The sequence below is a fragment of the Sabethes cyaneus genome, chromosome 2, assembly GCF_943734655.1.
Source record: "Sabethes cyaneus chromosome 2, idSabCyanKW18_F2, whole genome shotgun sequence".
In the NCBI taxonomy this organism is placed as follows: Eukaryota; Metazoa; Arthropoda; class Insecta; order Diptera; family Culicidae; genus Sabethes; species Sabethes cyaneus.
Genome location: NC_071354.1, coordinates 28,653,255 through 28,672,971, shown reverse-complemented (window position 1 = coordinate 28,672,971; position 19,717 = coordinate 28,653,255). Strand labels below are relative to the sequence as shown.

Here is a 19,717-nt window from a genome sequence, read left to right as displayed (position 1 = left end):
AAAAAATGCCCAAATGAACTCATGAAAACAGCGATTATATAAAAATAACGATCCTTAACATTCTAACATTGAAATTAAGTCGCTGGGATTTGCTTGTTAGCTTGTTGCAACATCCATTAACTGAGATTGAACATTCACCTGATGTTGTTTCTAGTATAAACACCCGCCGTATTCGTGTTCAGCAAAAAGTAAAAATTCCTAGAATTCACTAAAACATGAACTGAACTGCGAGAACATATATATTGCTCTCGTTTGATGGAAATTTTTTATTCCGAAAATCGATTAATATTCTCGTTTGAATTTTACTGGTTTAATACTTCGGCCACTCTTATCAAAAACAGCCGTCGGCAGTGTTGATCACCCAATTTTTACGTGTTACGTGTGCTTTCGAGAGGCGCCCGTGAAAACCAGCGCAGAAAGTGTGTGTGTAGCGTGGTCAAGATTCAACCAAAAATTAACGAATGCAATCAGCGTCTTAATTTAAGTGATTTATTGATTTTCAGCGTCTCTCGCACTTTGGCGTGACTACACCGCCGTGGTCGGTGGTGGGTGGGTTGATGGTTGGTGGGGCATCATTTTCGTTTTCTCGACCTCTCGGCCTTACTTGCTATCACAAAACCGATAATACATGGATTTTCATCTTACTCACATCTCTTTGCAGGGGTCTGGTCGATTGGCAGCAGTGACCGGCCCGGTCAGGTCGGCGGCAGCAGCAGCAGCATCAGCAAACTTACACTCTGCGCATCATCAGAGCGAGCGGTCAGCTCCCATAATACGGGTGAACCGAACACACAGGTCGGGTGGTGAGTTGTTGATGTGCCAAAATTGCTCGGAAAAGGAAAGAAAATCGTCAGAGCGTTATAAAAAGTTTTCCTCCCGCACGGTGGCCGTCGCCGCGTACTGATAGAAAGACAGGCGGGTTAACGTCGCCGCCGTCGAGAAGCATTTCCGAGAGGGAAACAGTGTCTCGGGAGGTTTTTGAACGAAAGTAACCCGGGTTGCGGATCGAAGTGAAGTTGTGGACAGTGAGGAAGAAGGAAGAAGAATCGGCTACTGGATGCAGTGAAGAGTTCTGATTGAATATATCAGTGTGGAGTGAAATTTTCCTTTCGGTTTCCGTTAGTATAGTTGGCAGGTCGGTTTCAGACAGGAAGAAGATGTCTTCGTCGCCAATGCTGACAAGCTATACCCTGCGCATCCGTAGTGACACCACTCCGGTCACGGCGTCGGCAACCATCACCAACAGTGGCACCACTAATTGTAACAATTCACTGAAAAAGCTAAGCCTTAACGATAACTCGTCGGCCAACAGTACCAATTCCGGTGAATCCACGGATCCGCTTGAGTCGGACTTTAGTGGTGAGGAGGAGGAAGAAGAGGAGGAAGACGAGAAGCGGAGGTTTAGGTGAGTTGAACTCGTTGTTTAATCCATGTGCTGCAATTACATCACATTTTGTGTGTAAACAAAATGCTTCCATACTCGTATATTTCCAGTCAGCTAACATCATTGTGGTTGGCTCTTTGCCAAAACTGCATATTACAAGGCTGGGTAATATAATTTCTGCTGTTCAATATATATTTGATGCTGCCTGCGTTAGTCGCTGGACGTCGCATTGGTCAATGGCTGCTATATCCAGTCCAAGAGTTATGATTTTTACAATTGCAATTTTAATCAACTATTCCCAAGCTAAGCTAAGTTGGAATCTGAAAAAACTGTCTTGTGCATAATTTAATTTTGTTTACAATTTATCAAGATTTGAACTCAACAGGAAGGAATAAAAGCAGCAATTCGTGCTTTCCAGTTGGCCTCCAGCTACGAAACTGGTCTAACAAGTCGCCGCAATTGTCCTGTTCACTAAAATCTTGCTGCGAAATTTGTTTACCAACCAGCAATCAGAAAGTCAAATTCTGATTTTAAATGTAGCGCCAGGACTTTGTTTTTATTACTTGACAGGAATGTCTGGTTTTTCGGCTTCTCGTGTAACAGTAGCTATATACTAATAGCAAACTAGTTGATATGCCAGCTCGATTCAATAGTACTCATTGGTTAGTATGAGATAAATTGCCTTTGCCAAATCATTTGAAATTCTGCTATTAGCAATGCCGATGCCGCATGCAGCATGACGATTAACCTCAGGATAATTTTTTTAGCGAAATTGATTAAGACTAAGTTTACGATTTGCAAGAAATCTTTGATCTTTGATAAAGAAAGAATCTTTGATAAAGAAAGAAAACTTCTTTGAAAAGGCTACAAAAAAGCGAAGGAAAAAGAAAAGAAAGTATAAAGAAAATAAGAGAACACGAAAGGGAGGTAAAAGTGAGAAAAAGGGATTAAAGATAGAAAGAGAGAGTGTGATAAATTTGAAGTTTTCTTTGGCAGCAAAAGCTGAACGGCTCACTGGTAACTTTGTTCTTTTGTTCAGACTGAAATTAAAATGCTTCAGTTTCTTCAACGTAGATGATGGAATGATGGACTATGAAAAATAGGCGGGACCGATTGTTGTCGCTTGCTCTGGTATATAATACGACGTAAGCCGACAAACAGCATTATTCAAACGCTAGCTGAGCTACTGCCAACATGTCAATTCAGGAATCAGGAATGTCTGGATGCGACAAAGCAGGAAGCATTAAGGGTAAACAAAAGTCACACTCGAGTCGTGCACGTCTGCAGTCGGTCGTGTTCATCGATTGCTGAGGAAAGGAAAGTATGCTGAGCGTGTTGGAGCTGGAGCACTCGTCTCGCTGCTGTGATGGAATATCTGGCTGCAGAAGAACTGGAATTGGCAGGAAATATGCTGTTCGCGACCAAAACGACCAGAATTATCTCACGTCACTTACAGCTGGCCATCTGGAATGGTATTTCATCGTGACTCATGATCTTATACATGCTGCAACACGCTCAGCATACTTTCTTTTCCTCAGCAACCGATGAATTCGACCGACTGGGAACTGCAGACGTGCACGACTCGAGTGTAACTTTCGTTTGCCCTTATGTTTCCTTCTTTGTCGCATCCAGACATTCCTGATTCCTGAATTGACATGTTGGCAGTAGCTCAGCTAGCGTTTGAATAATGCTGTTCGTCGGCTTACGTCGTGTTATATACCAGAGCAAGCGACAAGAATCGGTCCCGCCTATTTTTCATGATCCATCATTCCATCATCTACGTTGAACAAACTGGAGCATTTCAATTTCAGTCTGAACAAAAGAGAAGTTACCATTGAGCCGTTTACCTTTTGCTGCCAAAGAAAACTTACGCTACGCATTACTGGTGATGGATAAATTTGTGTTGCTAAAGAAAACCGAGTGAAAAGTCCTAAGTTCCAAGTTTCCTAAGATTCATCTATTACCGAAAACCGTTAAGAAGAAATAAATTAAGAAATGAATGATTGGTCCCTAATTTACCCCGTTTTTAATACTCATAAAACCAAACCGTGTAAAAAAAGTACTTGAGTGTACTGCTTACATGAAGATATAAAAGATTGTTGTTCTCCGCTGATCACAATAAAGTTTATTGGGCCAGCAATAAAAGTATTAAAACAAAACATTCGATTTAGTTTTTATGCGTTTTCCTGCGCATTTGTTGCTGTCAATAGTGTTTATTTGGTGTTAACTTGGTTTTAATTGCTATCACTTGTTCACGGCAGACAATTTTTCAATGTGACGATTATTGAAATTAAACTAACTGCGGCACTGCTCCTGTTGCCGTTAGTGGTACAGTACAATAAGGTATTATCAAGGCAAATTGCAATCAAGGAGAGATGGTAGGATTCATTTAATGCTCTTGTTATAGTTGAATTAAATGGAATTTTCCATCGACTTTCTGGTTGGTTCCTGAATTTTATTAAAACTCATTCGAAAATAATTGGAAATTATTCCAACCAATCTAGAAGCAAGAATTTATACCTCGCCGAAGAGGTGAACAAACTGCTGTCTAGCTACCGAGTTAGAGTTATTTTTAATTTTTCAATGGCGCGCATTGAAAATCAATAGTTTTCTATATTTTACAATTCGATTTTCCGATCTATTGGTATAAATAGCTTGGAAATCTATTACGAATTGACTGAATTATAAGCCGATGTGTGAAAACGCAGTGCCACTTTGATGACGTCATTTCCAACAACCAATCTCGAAGCTAGGATTTCTATATGGACAAGGTTTCATTATTTCCAATTTTTCAATCGTGCGGCATTCAAAATCAATAGTTTACTTTATTCGTGTAGATGTGTAGAAGATTTTCCTATCGATTGGTGCAAAAATATTCAGAATCGATTGGGAAATCGCTAAGCTATTAGCGCACAAAATCTTTCATTTTTCGTGACGCTCGACTTTGTTGCCGTAAGACATAGTGCTACCTCAAAAAATCTCTTTGTTTTTTTTTCGACCCCCCCCCCCTTTCAGTTGCCGAACACCGGAAGGACAAAAATTTTATAAAATTAGACTTAAAACTAAACTTGAAATTGGGTTTGATAATGGAGTTGAAATTAAACTTCTTTTGGGCTTGCAGTGGTACACGTAAGATCAATTAAATCAGACATGAAATGGGGCCCAAAATAAATTTACTTGAAACTGGAATTTGTATCGACTCAAAATTAGAGTTGAAATTCTGCTTGAAACCGGACATGAGAGTAGAATCAGAATTGGATTTGAAAGCGAAATTTAAAATTGATCTTGAAATTTCACTTCAAACGGAACATGAAATTCGATTTGAAATTGAATTGGACTTATATGCAGTGAATTTATTTATCGTATAAATATTGGGTGAACAAAACAGATTTTTCGGACCTTTGGGTTACGTTTTGAGATTTTTTTGTATTCACAAAAATCTTGTAGAGAAGGTAAGGCACACGCTCCAGTTTGCACTATCCTGGGCACGCCAGTGGTTTCAATACAAAAATATATATAGGGTATGTTGCTTCATCGTCGTAACTGCCTATTCCCGTCCTATCCAATACAAATTATTAAAAATATCAGCATTTTTATGACACACGTTCCAAAACTAGTTATTCCCTAATATTTTAGTTTGTTGTCTATCACCGCGATCAATCAAAGTGAGCTGAGATCTGTTTAAATGCTTTTTATCATTAAAGAAGTCCTACCAGCCCAATTTCCTACGTTTTTTCGTGTGACGAAGAAGAAAATGTCGACTAATCGTTTTAATTTCCGTCAGTCATAAATGAAAATAACTCACGCAAGGCATTGTCGTTATTCTACAGCCAGAAAAACTTGCCTGACCTGCAGAAATTTTTCAGAATAACATTTGTCATGCCGTCCTACACAAATACATGCGCGTTAGCTTCGTAAACATTGTTGTGATTTTTAGTTCGGACGATGAAAAATTATGATGGACGGATTTTAAAACGGTACGACGAACTTAAGAAATAAAGTCAGTTGCGTAATTTCAATATTGCTTTAATAAGCACTTTTCAGTGATTTCAAAGTTCACGGTTTGGAAGGTAAGTGTATTTAGTCAAATGAGCAGCAGAACTTTTGGAGTATTTATTAAATCCATGAAAATTAGAATGGCTTTACTTACTACGACAGGAATTAGAAATAAACCCTAGTAGGGAGGTTAGTTTCCTCCTCAGCGGTTTTTTCGCAAAGTAACTAAGGTCTGACGTAGTGAAACTATGCAATCTTTCATATCGTCAGCCTGATTATTATTTTATCAAATATTCCATTTATTGTTTTATTGCTTTTCAACGCTTATTTTCAAAAATTATTACTACCCTCTATCAGTTTTTTTTTCAACATTCGCTGGCCGGGTATGGTAGTAATTTGCTTATTGTATTGTGTCGCCAGCACAAAATTGGACTTCCGGAAAAACGGCAAACGATTTTGCTTCCGTACGTACATTAAACCTAGTATCGAAAGTAGTGCGCTGTATAGCGCGTCTTATTTGCTATACAGCGCACTACTTTTGACAGTCCAATTTTGTACTGGAGACACAATATAGTCTCTTCTTAGATTGATTTGTTTGCGAATCATCTATCATTTTGTTTTTTTTTTTACTTTCAGAGTGATCCAGCCGGAAGACAACGACGACGACGACGACGAGGACGAAGACGAGGAAGTGGATACCGAGGAGCGAAAATTAAAATCCGCTGACTCAGACAAGGACGACGAAGACTCGGACGGTTCGGAGAACGACGACGACAGCAACGACGACGACGACGAGGACGCTGCTAAGGAACAGTGCAAAACTGGCACCAGAAATGGCCGATATGCTCGAAACGCTTCCACTGATGACGATACTCGCAACAGTGACACTAGCGACGATGACGCTGACGATACTTCTGATAAGAACAATAATATCGGCGGAATTCGTGGCAAACAACCGAAGGAGTACGATCTGGATGATTTTCAAATATTAAAAACCATAGGTAAGTTATATAAATTGGTTCTTGACTTGAGACATTGAATAATTCACTTACCAAGGAGTGGAACAAATCGGTTCTCGGAAGCCAATAAAGTTTCGATATCTGCCAACGGCAGTCTCGGTGCATTTGAGGCACCCAAAGTAATCTCATAAAGTATACACGGGCGTGCTCTGCAACCGTTTCGATATAATTTGATTGCTCTGCACTATTTACTGCAGCTCGAAGGAGCTGCCAGTGAACCACACATCTGGCGCTATACAGCGCCGCCCGACAAGATCTTCGACCGACGTCAAAGTCAAATTTATGATTGTAACCGTTTTTTTAACCGGAAAAATATTCCTACCTAATTAGTTTACTCTGTGTGCACGCCATCATCATCGCCATCAGAACGCGAGACATCTGTTGCGAAATGTTCGTCGAATGGTTGGCCTCTGCCATGGACCGGGACTGGCTAACAGTTCTCTCTCCGAAATAAACTTCCGCCGGCCGATGGCCGCCGCCGCGCTGACTCCGATTGCAGACCGATCAGCGCGTCATAATAAATAATATAACGTGCTTCTTTCTTGACTTTCTACCTTTCCACGTTCGAAGCACGTGTCTGGAGATCGAAATTCTGTGTTGAATATTTTCTTTTTTAGATTACGAAAGTACTGGGATGTAGTCAAAATTCCATTAATGTTAATGGTTTTGTGTTGTTGTTGATACCTGCCGGACTTTATCCCTGAAACTGGTAAATATCATACTTATGAAGCAACAAGGAACACAATTTATCGGACTGTTCAACTGTGAGTGCAAGGTTATCGTCGGGCAAGGGATTCTATTCCACCGGTTCCACTGATCAGGTGGGTGGACCGCGTGTTTACACTAAACATTTGGTCGTGGTCGACTGTGAATCATAACCAGAGCGGTCTCTTAGAGGTCGATGATGTTGAAAATTTTCCCCAACAACCTAGACAAACAACATCTTTGCGTTTGCATCTGTTGTAGATTTTTCATCTAGGATTACTCGTTGCCGTCGTTAAAAAGTATTTCGAGTGGGTACTTGCGCTGGCAAAGTAAACGCGCGCGCCCGAAGTTATGAACCGTACTAATCCCCTCGGGACTGATATTAGCTATAAACTCTCGGTTCATTATTTGCCGCCCTAATCCACGGTGCGTTAGTAGGGCAGCCTTCGGCCGCTTTAAACGTCAGGGCCGAAAACTTACTTACCTACTTAAACCCTGACGCGGAATCTTTTCAGTCAGATAATCACTCCACGCCAGAAGATCTTCATTTCGGTTAGCTTCCGAAACGCCTACCCACCCATCGGTTAACGGTCGTAGGGTGACTGCAAATTTCAAAGTTTAGTTTACAAAAAAAAGTTTCGCAGCTATGTTTATTTTTTTAGATCGTGACACAACATTTATCGATAATTTTGCCCCTTCTCGGTGGATCACTTTGAACCCCCACACCACGACGGGGGGCGGGAAGGCTTACACGGCATGTAATGTCTCATACTTCCAAAAATATCGCGCTCACACTTTCCCGATGTCAGCGCTGCTACTGCTGCGCTGCAGCTGCGTCCGCCTGAACGATGCCGCGCTATGGCCGGCGGCGATGCCGATGATGACTTTCGCCTTGATGTTGGAGTAATCCGGTGGAATCGGACACATCGAAGGTTATTTTTAACATCGGAATATAGCGGCTGGCAGTATCTATCTATCGGGTGGTTCTGTACACTACGTGGTCTATGTGTAGTGGACACTGCTTGGTGGCTGGAGCTCTCCGGCACTGTCGGAGTGCAGCAGGTCCTTGCACTAGCGTGCCCAGGCTGGGCACAGTGGGTCACGTTAACCATCTTCTCTCTAAAATGTTAAATTTTAAACGTAATTTCAAGCTTAATTTAGGCTCAAATTCAATTGTAATTTCATATCATTTAATAAAATTTAATGCGCATATGCAGCACAACTACGGAAACTGCTGAAAATTTATTATTTATTTTATCAGTTATTTAATTATGGTCGCAATAAACCAAATCGATCAGGATGATCTGACAGTAAAACTTTAACTTTTCTTATCGACTGATCGAGCTTCGAAGGCGCGTGGGGGAGGGGGGGTGTCTCCAACGATCTTGAAACTAATATTTGGAGAAAGCCCTCGAGTCCGACCTAGACTTGTCAAGAACGAGTGTCGTATATTTTCTTTGAACAACAGTTCTTAACCTACCAACCGAAACGGGGAAATTTCCCCTCCTTTTCTATTTCCCTAGGCGGGCTCTCCATGTGAAAAGAGCTTTCTCCTGTTTCTTATCCATTCTGTTTCCTGCGCAAGTTCATTTGTAAGCCCTAGCGTGCCCAGAAATACACAAAATGTGGGTCACCCGACCTTTCTGTAGAATGTTTTGATCTGGAAAATCGATTAATCGTGGGATGGAGAATCTACAGCAGTCCGCCGAATAAGGCGGTGAGTGGTGATGTAAGCCTACGACGATTTCTTAGTTGTCCATTAATCAATAAAGTTGATTTTTGGTACATTGTTAGTATCTACTATAACCTAGTCAATTGCCAAAAATGAACTTTATTGGTCAATGGACAGCTGAGGTAACGCGTTGGGCGTACAGAGGAATTCCTGTATTTATATCTATTCTCACAAATAAACCGTCCTACCAGGTTGAAAATTCCGGACTTTCGGCCGCAATTGGATTTAAAATCAAAGTTGAAATTAAACCAGAAAATAGACTTGGAATTAAACTTGAAATTTGAATTTAGATTGGGCGTCACTTGGATTTAAATTGGACTAGAAATTAGACTTGGAATTACATTCGAAATTAAACTTAATTTCAAATTATACTATAAATTGGACTTGAAATCAAAGCCCTAATTTGACTTAAAATTGGAGTTAAATTAGATTTGAAATTAGGCTTAAAACTGGGCATGAATTGAACTTGACATTAAATATTAATTTGATTAAAGCAGAGGAGCATTTGCTGCGAAAAATGTTAGACCGAATACTGGGAAAATTTCGATCTGCGGCTAAAAATATTGGGTTAGTTTGTGGCAGTGGGACTCCAACCCACTTCTCGGTACTAATCGAGAAATTGTGGGTTGTAGTCCCACTGCCACAAACTAACCCAATATTTTTAGCCACAGATCGAAATTTTCCCAGCATTCGGTCTAACATTTTTCGCACCAAACGCTCCTCTGCTTTCATCAAAATAGAGTTTACGTTTGACCGCGAAAAAGTCAGTAACAGTAAAACCATTAAACATTAAATTAAACTTGAATTTTGGACGTGAATACGAAATTAGACACGAACCTTTACTTGAAATTAGGATTGACATATTTCGTCTTATTCGCTTACTCGTTCTTTCTGTTTTCTGATCCCGTTGTCTGACTATTTGTTGCGTTTTTTCTTCTTTTCTTTCATCCTCTTTCCTCCTTTCCTCCTTCACCTTTCCTCTGTTTTCATCTTTTTCTTTCGTTTTTCCTTTATTTCTATCACCTGTATTTTATTCTTTGCTTCGTTTTTCTTCTTTATCTTTGCCATTTTTCCTTGTTTTCAGCCCTCTTGTTTCTCACCCAGTTTTTATAATTTTTTCTCTCGTTTTCCGTCATTTCCCCGTCCCTTTCTTTTTTCGTTTCCAGTATTCGTCTTTTTGTAACTTTTCTTCTCGTTTCTTGTCTTCGTCTGCTCCGTTTTTCTTTTTTTAGATGCCCCTGTTTTTGTTTTCTGTCATGTTTATTTTTTTCTCGGTTCCCTTTTTTTCCTTTGCACTTCGGTTTTCTTTTGTATGTCCCGTTTTTCACATTTTTTCTCCAGTTCTACCTTTTTCTTTGGTATGCCTCTCATGTTCAGGGATGCCTCATATAATTCTGTGTTTTTTGTTGGAAAAATCTGACCATCTGTACAGCGAGGAAAAATATCTGTGCAAAAATCTATCCAATGCAAAACAATGAGAGTGAAAGAGACTGGGAGTCATTTTGCTCACTATTTCCGTCTCCTTTACTCTCATGTAAAAGCTCAAAAATCTTCTGTGCAATTGGCGAAAATCTGTATTCCGTGCATACAGATTCTGTACAGGCAATTTCTTTGAAATATCTGTTAAATACAGAATAATCCGTGCATGTGGCAACCCTGCTCATGCTTGTCTTTTCTTCTTTTCTGTCTCATCCTGCCCCATTACCATATTGACCTCTCCCCTTATATCTTATTTGTCCTCTTTTTCCCGTTTTTCTCATTTCTTCTATCAGCTTTTCTCTTTTCTCTCTCTTTATTCTTATTTTCCCTTTTGGTTTCTGTTGTTTTCTGGTCTATTTTCCCTTTCTTGTCTCGTTTTCCCTCTTTTTTCCCACATTCCCTTCTTTTCTGTCACGTTTTTTCCCGCCCCGTCTCCTTTCTAGTTGTGTCGTTTTCCTTCCGAGCTTCCATTTTTCCATCCGTTGCTCTAGTTCTTTTTCTCTTCTTTTTCTGATAAGTTTTCGCCCTTTTCAGTCTTGATTTCTCTGTTGTCTTTTCTGCTTCGTTTTTTCGTCTTTTTCTTCGATTTCAGCCCTGTTTTTCCTCATTGTCAGTCTCGCATTTTGTCCCGTTAAGTCTTTTTCTTTTTTTCTTTTCATCTGCTTCGTTCTTCCTCTTATTACGTTCTGCATGTTTTCGTTTTCTGTCCCATCCTGTTTGTCGTTTTGGTCCGTTTGCGTTCTGTTTTCATTTTGACGTAGAACTATGTCTTACCGCAGGGTGTCAATCCGAAATTTAGATTGAAGAGATTTTGAACGCTAACAGCTCTTCCAATTTAGAACGGATTTTGATGGTTCGCATACCATTCGATTGATAGAAGATGTAGCAATTTTATAGATTTCCTGAAAAGATTGTTTTACAATCGCTACATAGTGAAAATTAACGGAAACTTTCAAGTGAAAATTGCCCCATTCATTTTCCGTGTGATAGCCTTGCTTTGCAGGTACGGACGACGATTACATTCACCAAGTTTGTGGTTGTGGCTGCTGTTGCTTCAATACAGAGAAGCCGAATAAACTTGTGGCGGTTGCGTAGTCCTGCCTTCTTGACATGTAAAGACTAAAGAAATGACATAACAAGAAAAGCAAAACCATTATCGTCATTCAATCGCTGTTTGACTACCGAGCTGATCACAGTAAGTTTCCACTTGGATTCCACCAGTGGTAGCCCGACTTCACTACTAGCACGAATGTTACAAAGTAGTTGTGGTAACCGAATTATGACTAATTTCAGTCGCAATCCGGTTGCTTCAACTAAATGGACCTAAAGTGTACTACTTGGGTTAGATATCGTCGTCGTTTGGAAATTTGTTGTACAAGCCTCACTTTCGATCGTGGTTTTGCTTGCTATAAAGCAAAGCAAATTCTTGGTGCTACATTCCGATTTGGGAACTTGATCTACTTTTTTTATACGCAGACTTCACAGCCAGCTGTAAGAATGCAGGACAATTGTAGGGCTAGTGCAATGTTTCTATTGACCCTTTCAGCCTCTCTCAGTCGTTACTCGAACATGCGATGTCTGGCGTTAGGCTTGTGTCGTACCTCGACACAAGTGCTTGCTACATGACACTGCAAACATGCAAACAGGCGACAGATGCAATCATGGATTGGCTAATGTAAAGTAATTTTCGTGCCTTGACGGTTGCAGCCGCGGAATTAAAGAACAGCCAAGAGCGAATATGGTTTGATGGCAAAAAATAGAATTAAATGGCATCCGCATGACAAGCTTGCACTCAGGAACAAAAAAAAATATTAAGAAAATTTTATCATTAAAAGATTTCAAATTTTTCAAAAAATTTCATGCGACAGAACGTAATGCAATGACCATATCCTCTTTTTAGTCCAATTTAGAAGACTAGCCTGGACCCGGAGTTTTTAATCCCGGTCACTCCATGCAAAGTACAACCAACCACGTTGGTTAGAAAGTAGAACGACCCCAAACGATGGCTTAAAGTAACAAAAACATTTCTAAGAATGTGCGGTTCAGTTTCTCCAAGGGTGCGCGCATTGAAAATGCAATTAGACAAAAGCTTAATTAAATCTTTTTTTCTGTATGACTTGTAAATCGGAGAACGAAATAAACATATGATTCTTTCTGTATCATGGCTTGCACAAAAGCGGTTCTAGACATAGCAGCATAGGCCATAGCCAAAAGGTTTGCCGCTACGTCGCAGAGTGCGTAAGTTAAGCGGTGACAGAGCGAGAGACGCTCTCCACGTAGTTGGAAACCTTCGCCCTCCGCTTGCGCTTGAGTTTACGAACACTGGCGTGTCTAGGCTCCGAAGTTAAAAGCTCAGTTCTCCTGAATAGATGCCTAAGTCTAAGATTCATATCTCATAAATCAATCAGCTTCTTATGAAAATGGTGATATATTTTCTTAGAAAACCAAAAAAAACGAAAACATGGGACAGAAGGAGTAAAACGAGTAAAAAAAGGAAGACATGAAGGAAGACGTGATACCAGATGGACCCACGGGATCGAGAGAGAGAGAGAGAGAGAATAAAATAAAAAACTGGCATCATGCAACGCAAAAACGTGACAGAAGGTGAGGGGAAACGAAACATCAAAAAAGAGAAAAAAGAGGAAAAGAAGAAAACGGGTACAGAAATAGAGAGAAAAGAAAGCAAAAAGCGAGGAACCTTTATAGAAAAAGATGTAGAACGGAAGAGGAAAGAAAAAAAAGAGAAAACAAGCAATAACAAACAAAGGAATCGGTCAAAAATATGGATGAAGTAGACACGAAAACGAGAAAGCACGCGACAGAAAAGGCAGAAAAGAAAAAGAAGAAAAGAAAAGGAAAAGATACGGGAGCAGAAGAAAAGAGGAGAGAATAAGAAGGAAATGGAGAGAAAATTGGCAAACGGTAAAGAAAATCAGAAAAACGCCACGGAAACGGTGGAATAACACGACGTAATTAGAGGAAGAACTGAACAGACGAAAACGATAGAAAGAATATGAAAGAAGTTAAAACGCGAAATAGATGAAAATCGGAACCAAAGTAATGGAAAACGTCGATACGCTACCTAAAATAACAACAAGCGAGACAGAAAGAGGGGAAAACAGGTCTTAAAATAAGGAAAAACGGAAGATAACAAACGAAATGGAAACTGACCAAAAGAAAAAAAGGGAAAAGGCAGAAAATGGGACCGAAAAAGAAGAAAAATCAACAACGGAGGAAGAGAAATCGGGCAGAAAAAAGAAAAAAAGATAGGAAAAGAAGGAAATAAGACAGGAAAGGGGACATAAAACATGTGGAGCAAAAAGGAAAAAGATTAATAGGGACAGAGAGAACAATACGATAGAGAAAACGAGGAAAACGGGAGAAAGTCTTCAAGCGGGATTTAAAAGGAGAAAAACAGAAAAAGAAAAAAAACGGGACTGAAAGTTTTAAAAAAACAGAGAACGAACTGAAAACGGAACAATGAAGTAGGAAACAGGGAAGCAAAAAGAGAAAACGAAAAAAAAAGAAAAAAAATTGGACGGAAATTAAGAGAAAGCAACAAAAATGATGCAGTAAAGAGGGAAAAATTGAACCGAAAGTGGAATAACAAGACACAACACACGCTATGTCCGAAGGTATTTATTATTTAACTTACATGCACCTCAGATTTCTCTTCACAGGATGTTAGTATTGATCAAAACAATTAATTTAGAGAAGGTCTTAAAATATTCTATCTTGGTTTTTTTTGAAAAATTCAATTTTCAAGGTTACTTAGGGGTCATTCCCTCTCAAGAGATCATATCCGTTGTAATCGACCACCTCCGATTTCAACCAAATTTGGTATAATTGCCTGTTCTGACCCCACATTTAATTTCTCAAAGTTTTGTATGGATTGAACAATCCCCCTTGCAGTGACATGCAGTGAAAAATGAGTATTTTCGAAAATCTGTGAAAAATGAACAAGCATCACTGCAAGGGGGATTGATCAATCCGTACCAAACTTTGGGAAAATGAATGTGGGGTCGAAATGAGCAATTATACCAAATTTGGTTGAAATCGGAGGTGGTCGAATACAACGGATATGATCACTTGAGAGGGGATGACCCCTAAATAACCTTGAAAAATGAATTTTTCAAAAAACCCAAGATAGAATATTTTAAGACCTTCTCTAAATTAATTGTTTTGATTAATACTAACATCCTGTGAAAAGAAATCTGAGGTGCATGTAAGTTAAATAATAAATACCTTCGGACATAGCGTGCAACACTTATGGTTCTTACCAAAATGTATGCAGTTGGCCACCGCTCCGTAGATGGGGTAGAACAAACGCGAAACCGGTTAGCGTGAAAGGTACTTTTTAATTTTTTTGGTAGAATCATAAGTTTTGAGTCTTGTTTTGAGTGTTAAGTGTGTTCTGCAATAGGAATCAATTTATAAGTTAGAATAACGAGACTGGAAAAGGGACAAAACAGAACAGGAAAGATATAAAACGTTTGAGAGAAAACAACGAAAAATGTCAATTATAATTTCAAGTAAATCTTTCTGTCTAATTTCGTTTTCAAATCGGGACTGAAGTAAACTTTCAACATCAAATTTTAGTCCAAATTTAACTTTTATTTAATGTCTAATATCTAGTTTAATTGCGTGTCCGATTGAAATTTCAAGTACAATTTGAATTCCTATTTTAAATGTAATTTCAAGGCTAATCGCAAATCCCATTTATTTCCAATTTCAAATAAATTTCAATTCCAGTTCAAGTTCAATTTCCAATTCAGTATCAAGTAAAGTTTGAAGCCCATATTAGTTCAAATTCAAGTCTAATTTAATGTCATATGTCAAGTCTGATCTCAAGTCCAATTTCAACTTTAATTTCTGGTCCAGTTCCAAGAGTAATTTCTAGTCCAATTCCAACTTTGATTTTAAATCCATTTTCACCCGATAGTTCGAAGTTTTTAACTCAATCGACCGGTGTTTTCGTGATAAGTAGTAACAGATTCGCAATCGTTCGATTAGTTTGTTTCTTCCAATCGAAAACATTCTTCTGAAAGACCGGGTGTCCCACCTTTTGCCTGCATGTCTGGGCACGCTAGTGGGTCCTTGCCGACGAAGAAATTCTGTTTCTAACGGTGCGATGTCGATCGGGGAAAAGTCTCGTGGGTGAATTTTTGCTGTCTGGCCTGCTCGAGTGCGAAAGAACAAATTGCTCCCCACTGTCACTGTTGCATTCATTGGCTGGTTGTTAGCGAGTTAGAGTGCATAGACAAACGGAGTTCCAATTCCGCAGGTTGCATGGATTGTCTTCTTTTATCATTGTTGAAGTATTTATCATCAGTTCAATCAAAAACAGTTAAAATACCCTATCACTTTTTCAAACGTAATTTGTATTAAAAACCTTTCAGTTATGGTCCTGGTGAAGGTTTCGGAAAAACATCAAAGCTCTGGTTAGTACACTTTTGCTCAATATTTCAGCAGATTGAATTTGACGTATAGTGGCAATCCTTACATTTTGTGTTTTTTTGCGGTCTCTGAAAACATGCAACCAAGTAAAAAGTGAATTGCATTCAAATGTTTTTGGCACCGTGCAACATCCGTACTGATTTTATTTCTCCGGAGCGGTCAATAAATGCGTTCCAAATGGTGATGTTGTTGACAAACTTGACACGATGCATGAGGAAAAGTCGACAGACAAACGGTGCGGCGGTTTCCTTCGACTTTCCTTCGAGTGGTTGCGAATGAAGAAATGTGTTCATCATCAGTGCTCCGCACTGTTGCGCTTAGCCACCGTGTCGACCCCAATGAAATGGTAGGATGACCATTCAACGCTGTCTGAAATCTGGAATGCTATTATCTTTTGAAGACTTTTTTATATTAAAGCCAACAAACATTAATTCGAAGATATTTTTTGCATGAGTTTCTACTGATAGCGATCTGTCCATTCATCATAATCGCACCTTTTTTTTCGCATTTTATTCAGCCTACCTTTCGTACGTTCGACCACCGGCCATCCGCAGTTGCACATTTCCAGCCGGCAATCATTAAACCAAAACGTTTACATAACTCCAACAAGATAATAACGTGTACAATAGGGAACCCTGCGGGCATCGTTTCGCCGGTCCGGAAACCGGTCCATAGGGAGAGCGTAAAAATAAAAATAAAGAAAACAAAAAAAAATACGCACGCAAAAAAGGGGTTCCTCCTTTTATACTTGGACCGCTGGACTGGCCTGGCCAGGCCGAACACTTTCACAGCGTGCTTCAAACAAATTTGGTTCCGAACACCATCCTTAGCCAGCCCCACAACCATCACCACCGACTTGCGCTTGCGCTTGTGGAGATAATGAAGATGAAACGAATCGAAAAAAAGAAGTCGAGCGCGACATGAGTAACATGAAAGATCGAGTCACGTCCGATTCGACAATGGACAAAAAAATAAATGAAATTGAAAGTGAACTCTCGGCACCCCTCGAGCGAGTGGGGTCGAATTTGATCAGTAAATGATGTGCTTGTCTTTCTCGGTTCCTTCTACACTTATCACACTTACCTACAAGTGTGATTTTGTAGAAATCAATTTCGAACCCGTGTAAATTAAGTAATACCCTAGTATTACTATACAATGATTGATAAGTATACAAACAAACATAGTTATCTTTGACAACTATACAAACAGTTTGTTAATAGCAAATTCATACAGATTAGTTAAATTATACATTCATTCAAGAAGTATAGCGATCAAACAAGTGAATCCTCTTTAAAGACATAACTGAACCTGCTTTTGCTTCTTAATTAATGCAAATTACATGGAATATGTTTTACTTCTCTGATCATAAAAAATTACATGGCGAGACTGGCCCTTTCGGGATGTTATGAGGGTTACAAAAAATTGGTTAAGTTTTAGATATTTAAACTTCAGTTCAGTTTTATCTGACTCACATACCGTTTGGTTCAACCGTTCAGATTTTTCGTTATGTATGAATTTTTATGAAGGAAGTAATGGATTTTGTACCCCATGCTTTGATTTTAACGGACATTCAATATTTTTCTTTGTTTATTAGAAATTTATTCCGAATATTGCTTCGAATTTCTCTTAATCTGAAGTTCTCTGTGACTTGTCCAGGATCTGTATTCGGCCAAATGACCTCTGAAAGACATGATATGGCCGCCAATCCCTATTTTGTCGCATGATATATACAAGACATATATTACTTATATTGAAATGTCCCTTCATGAGGACCCGTTCCGGGTTCGTAGTGACCTCCCGGATCCGGATGGCGCGTACCATGGCTCGTAGCTGCAGCAAAGTAACTAGTATGACCGCAGTTGATGTTTAATTTTAAAAACCACAGGCAGATTTCAAAATTATCTAAAAAATCACGTATCGGTCCTCCAAGGAACACCGAAATAACTCCCGGTACCATGTGATATATGACCACGATCTGTAGAAATTTTGATATTAAAAAAATCTTCTGGAAAATTCCCAAATTGAAAAATTTGAAAATGTTGAGAGACAGAAAAGTAAAGTTAGTGCATTTTTCGGTGTTAAAATAATGCTGAGCTTAGCGGAGTTAATTTAACTGGTTTTCTAACCAGGACGACGTAACCGTACAGACATTTGCCACTCGCAAGGCAGCACCGTGTACGTGACATTGCTTGTTCGGGTTACGGCGTTAGCCGTGCTTCTCAGCGTGTGTGTTCGGGATTGGGCTCCGTTTATAGGAAACTAGCTGACCCGACAAACTTTGTATTGCCACAAATTAACCTGTGTTGTACATAAATCATGAATCTCGGATGATCTTTGTCACTTCTCGAGTTTTGCAAGCCCCCCAGTGGGCGGCGCTTCCGACGGCGGGTCACCGGCAACACTCGCGACCGGCTCGTCCTGAATGATCTAGTGTTACTATAGATAGTTTTTGTGGTCTTGTTATTGATTAATGTTTTATGGAAGAGTCTCGAATTTCTCGAGTTGGATTAGTTTTTGAGTTTCGCAAAAATTTCTGTTTTATTTGTATGAGAGTCCATATCCCCCTACCACAGGGGTGAGAGGTCTCTAACTATCGTAAAATAAATTCAAGACTCAAAAATCTCCTACATGCTAAATTTGGTTCCATTTGCTTGATTAGTACTCAAATTATAAGGAAATTTGTATTTCATTTGTATGGGAGCCCACCCTCTTAAAAGGGAAAGGGGTCGTAATACACCACAGAAAAAAAATTCTGCCATCTAAAACTCTCACATGCCAAATTGGTTCCATTTGCTTGATTAGTTCTAAAGTTATGAGCAAATTTGTATTTCGTTTGAATGGGAGCCCCCCCCCCTCCTAAAAAGGTAAGAAGTCCTAATTCATCATGGGAAAAATGGTTGCCTCCAAAAACACCCACATGCCAAATATGGTTCCATTTGCTTGATTAGTTCTCGAATTATGAGGAAATTTGTATTTCATTTGTGTAGAAGTCCCCCTCTTGAAGTGTGGAAGGATCCTAATTCACCGTAGAAAATATTTTTGCCTCCAAAAACCTCCACATGCCGAATTTGGTTCTATTTGCTTGATTAGTTCTCGAGTTATGGGGAAATTTGTATTTCATTTGTATTGGAGCCCCCCCTCCTAATGTGGGAAGAGGTCCTAATTCATCACAGAAAAAATTCTTGCCTCCAAAAACACCTACACGCCAAATTTGGTTCCATTTGCTGGATTAGTTCTCGAGTTATGAGGAAATTTGTATTTCGTTTGTATAGGACCCCCCCTCCTAAAGTGGGGAGGGGTCCCAATTCATCATTGAAAAAAAATTGTCTCCAAAAACACACACATGCCAAATTTGGTTCCATTTGCTTGATTAGTTCTCAAGTTATGATGAAATTTGTATTTCATTTGTACAGGAGCCCCTCCTCTTAAAGTGGGGAGGGGTCCTAATTCACCATAGAAAATTTTCTTGCTCTCGAAAACCTTCACATGCCAAATTTGGTTGCATTTGCTTGATTAGTTCTCGAGTTATGAGGAAATTTGTATGGAAGTCCCCCCCTCTTAAAGGGGAGAGGAGTTATAATTCCTCTTATAAAGAGGGGAGGGGTCTCAATTCACCATAGAATAAATTCTTGTCACCAAAAAAAACACCCACATGCCAAATGTTGTTCTATTTGCTTGATTAGTTCTCGAGTTAGGAGGAAATTTGTATTTCATTTGTACAGGAGCCCCCCCTCTTAGAGTGGGGAGGGGTCCTAATTCACCGTAGAAAATTTTCTTGCCCTCGAAAACCTTTACATGCCAAAGTTGGTTGCATTTGCTTGATTAGTTCTCGAGTTATGAGGAAATTTGTATGGAAGCCCCCCCTCTTAAAGGGGAGAGGAGTTACAATTCCCCTTATAAAGAGGGAGGGGTCTCAATTTACCATAGAATAAATTCTTGTCACCG

The 19,717-nt window shown here is 39.5% G+C and overlaps 1 protein-coding gene across 1 annotated transcript; it reads left to right on the top strand.

Annotated features, from left to right (window-relative positions):
- Nucleotides 1-1,157: 1,157 nt before the first annotated feature.
- On the top strand, nt 1,158-7,039 carry LOC128735217 (transcription initiation factor TFIID subunit 11-like). The gene is made up of 3 exons (XM_053829710.1): nt 1,158-1,405; nt 6,017-6,381; nt 7,017-7,039. The coding sequence occupies exons 1-3, from the start codon at nt 1,158-1,160 to the stop codon at nt 7,037-7,039; spliced, it is 636 nt and encodes a 211-aa protein (XP_053685685.1).
- The last annotated feature ends 12,678 nt before the right edge of the window (nt 7,040-19,717 follow it).

Coding starts and splice junctions, on each gene's coding strand:
- LOC128735217 (XM_053829710.1), top strand. CDS start 1,158: ATGTCTTCGTCGCCAATGCTGACAAGCTATACCCTGCGCATCCGTAGT. Junction 1,406..6,016: donor GACGAGAAGCGGAGGTTTAG/GTGAGTTGAACT, acceptor TTTTACTTTCAG/AGTGATCCAGCCGGAAGACA. Junction 6,382..7,016: donor TCAAATATTAAAAACCATAG/GTAAGTTATATA, acceptor TTTCTTTTTTAG/ATTACGAAAGTACTGGGATG.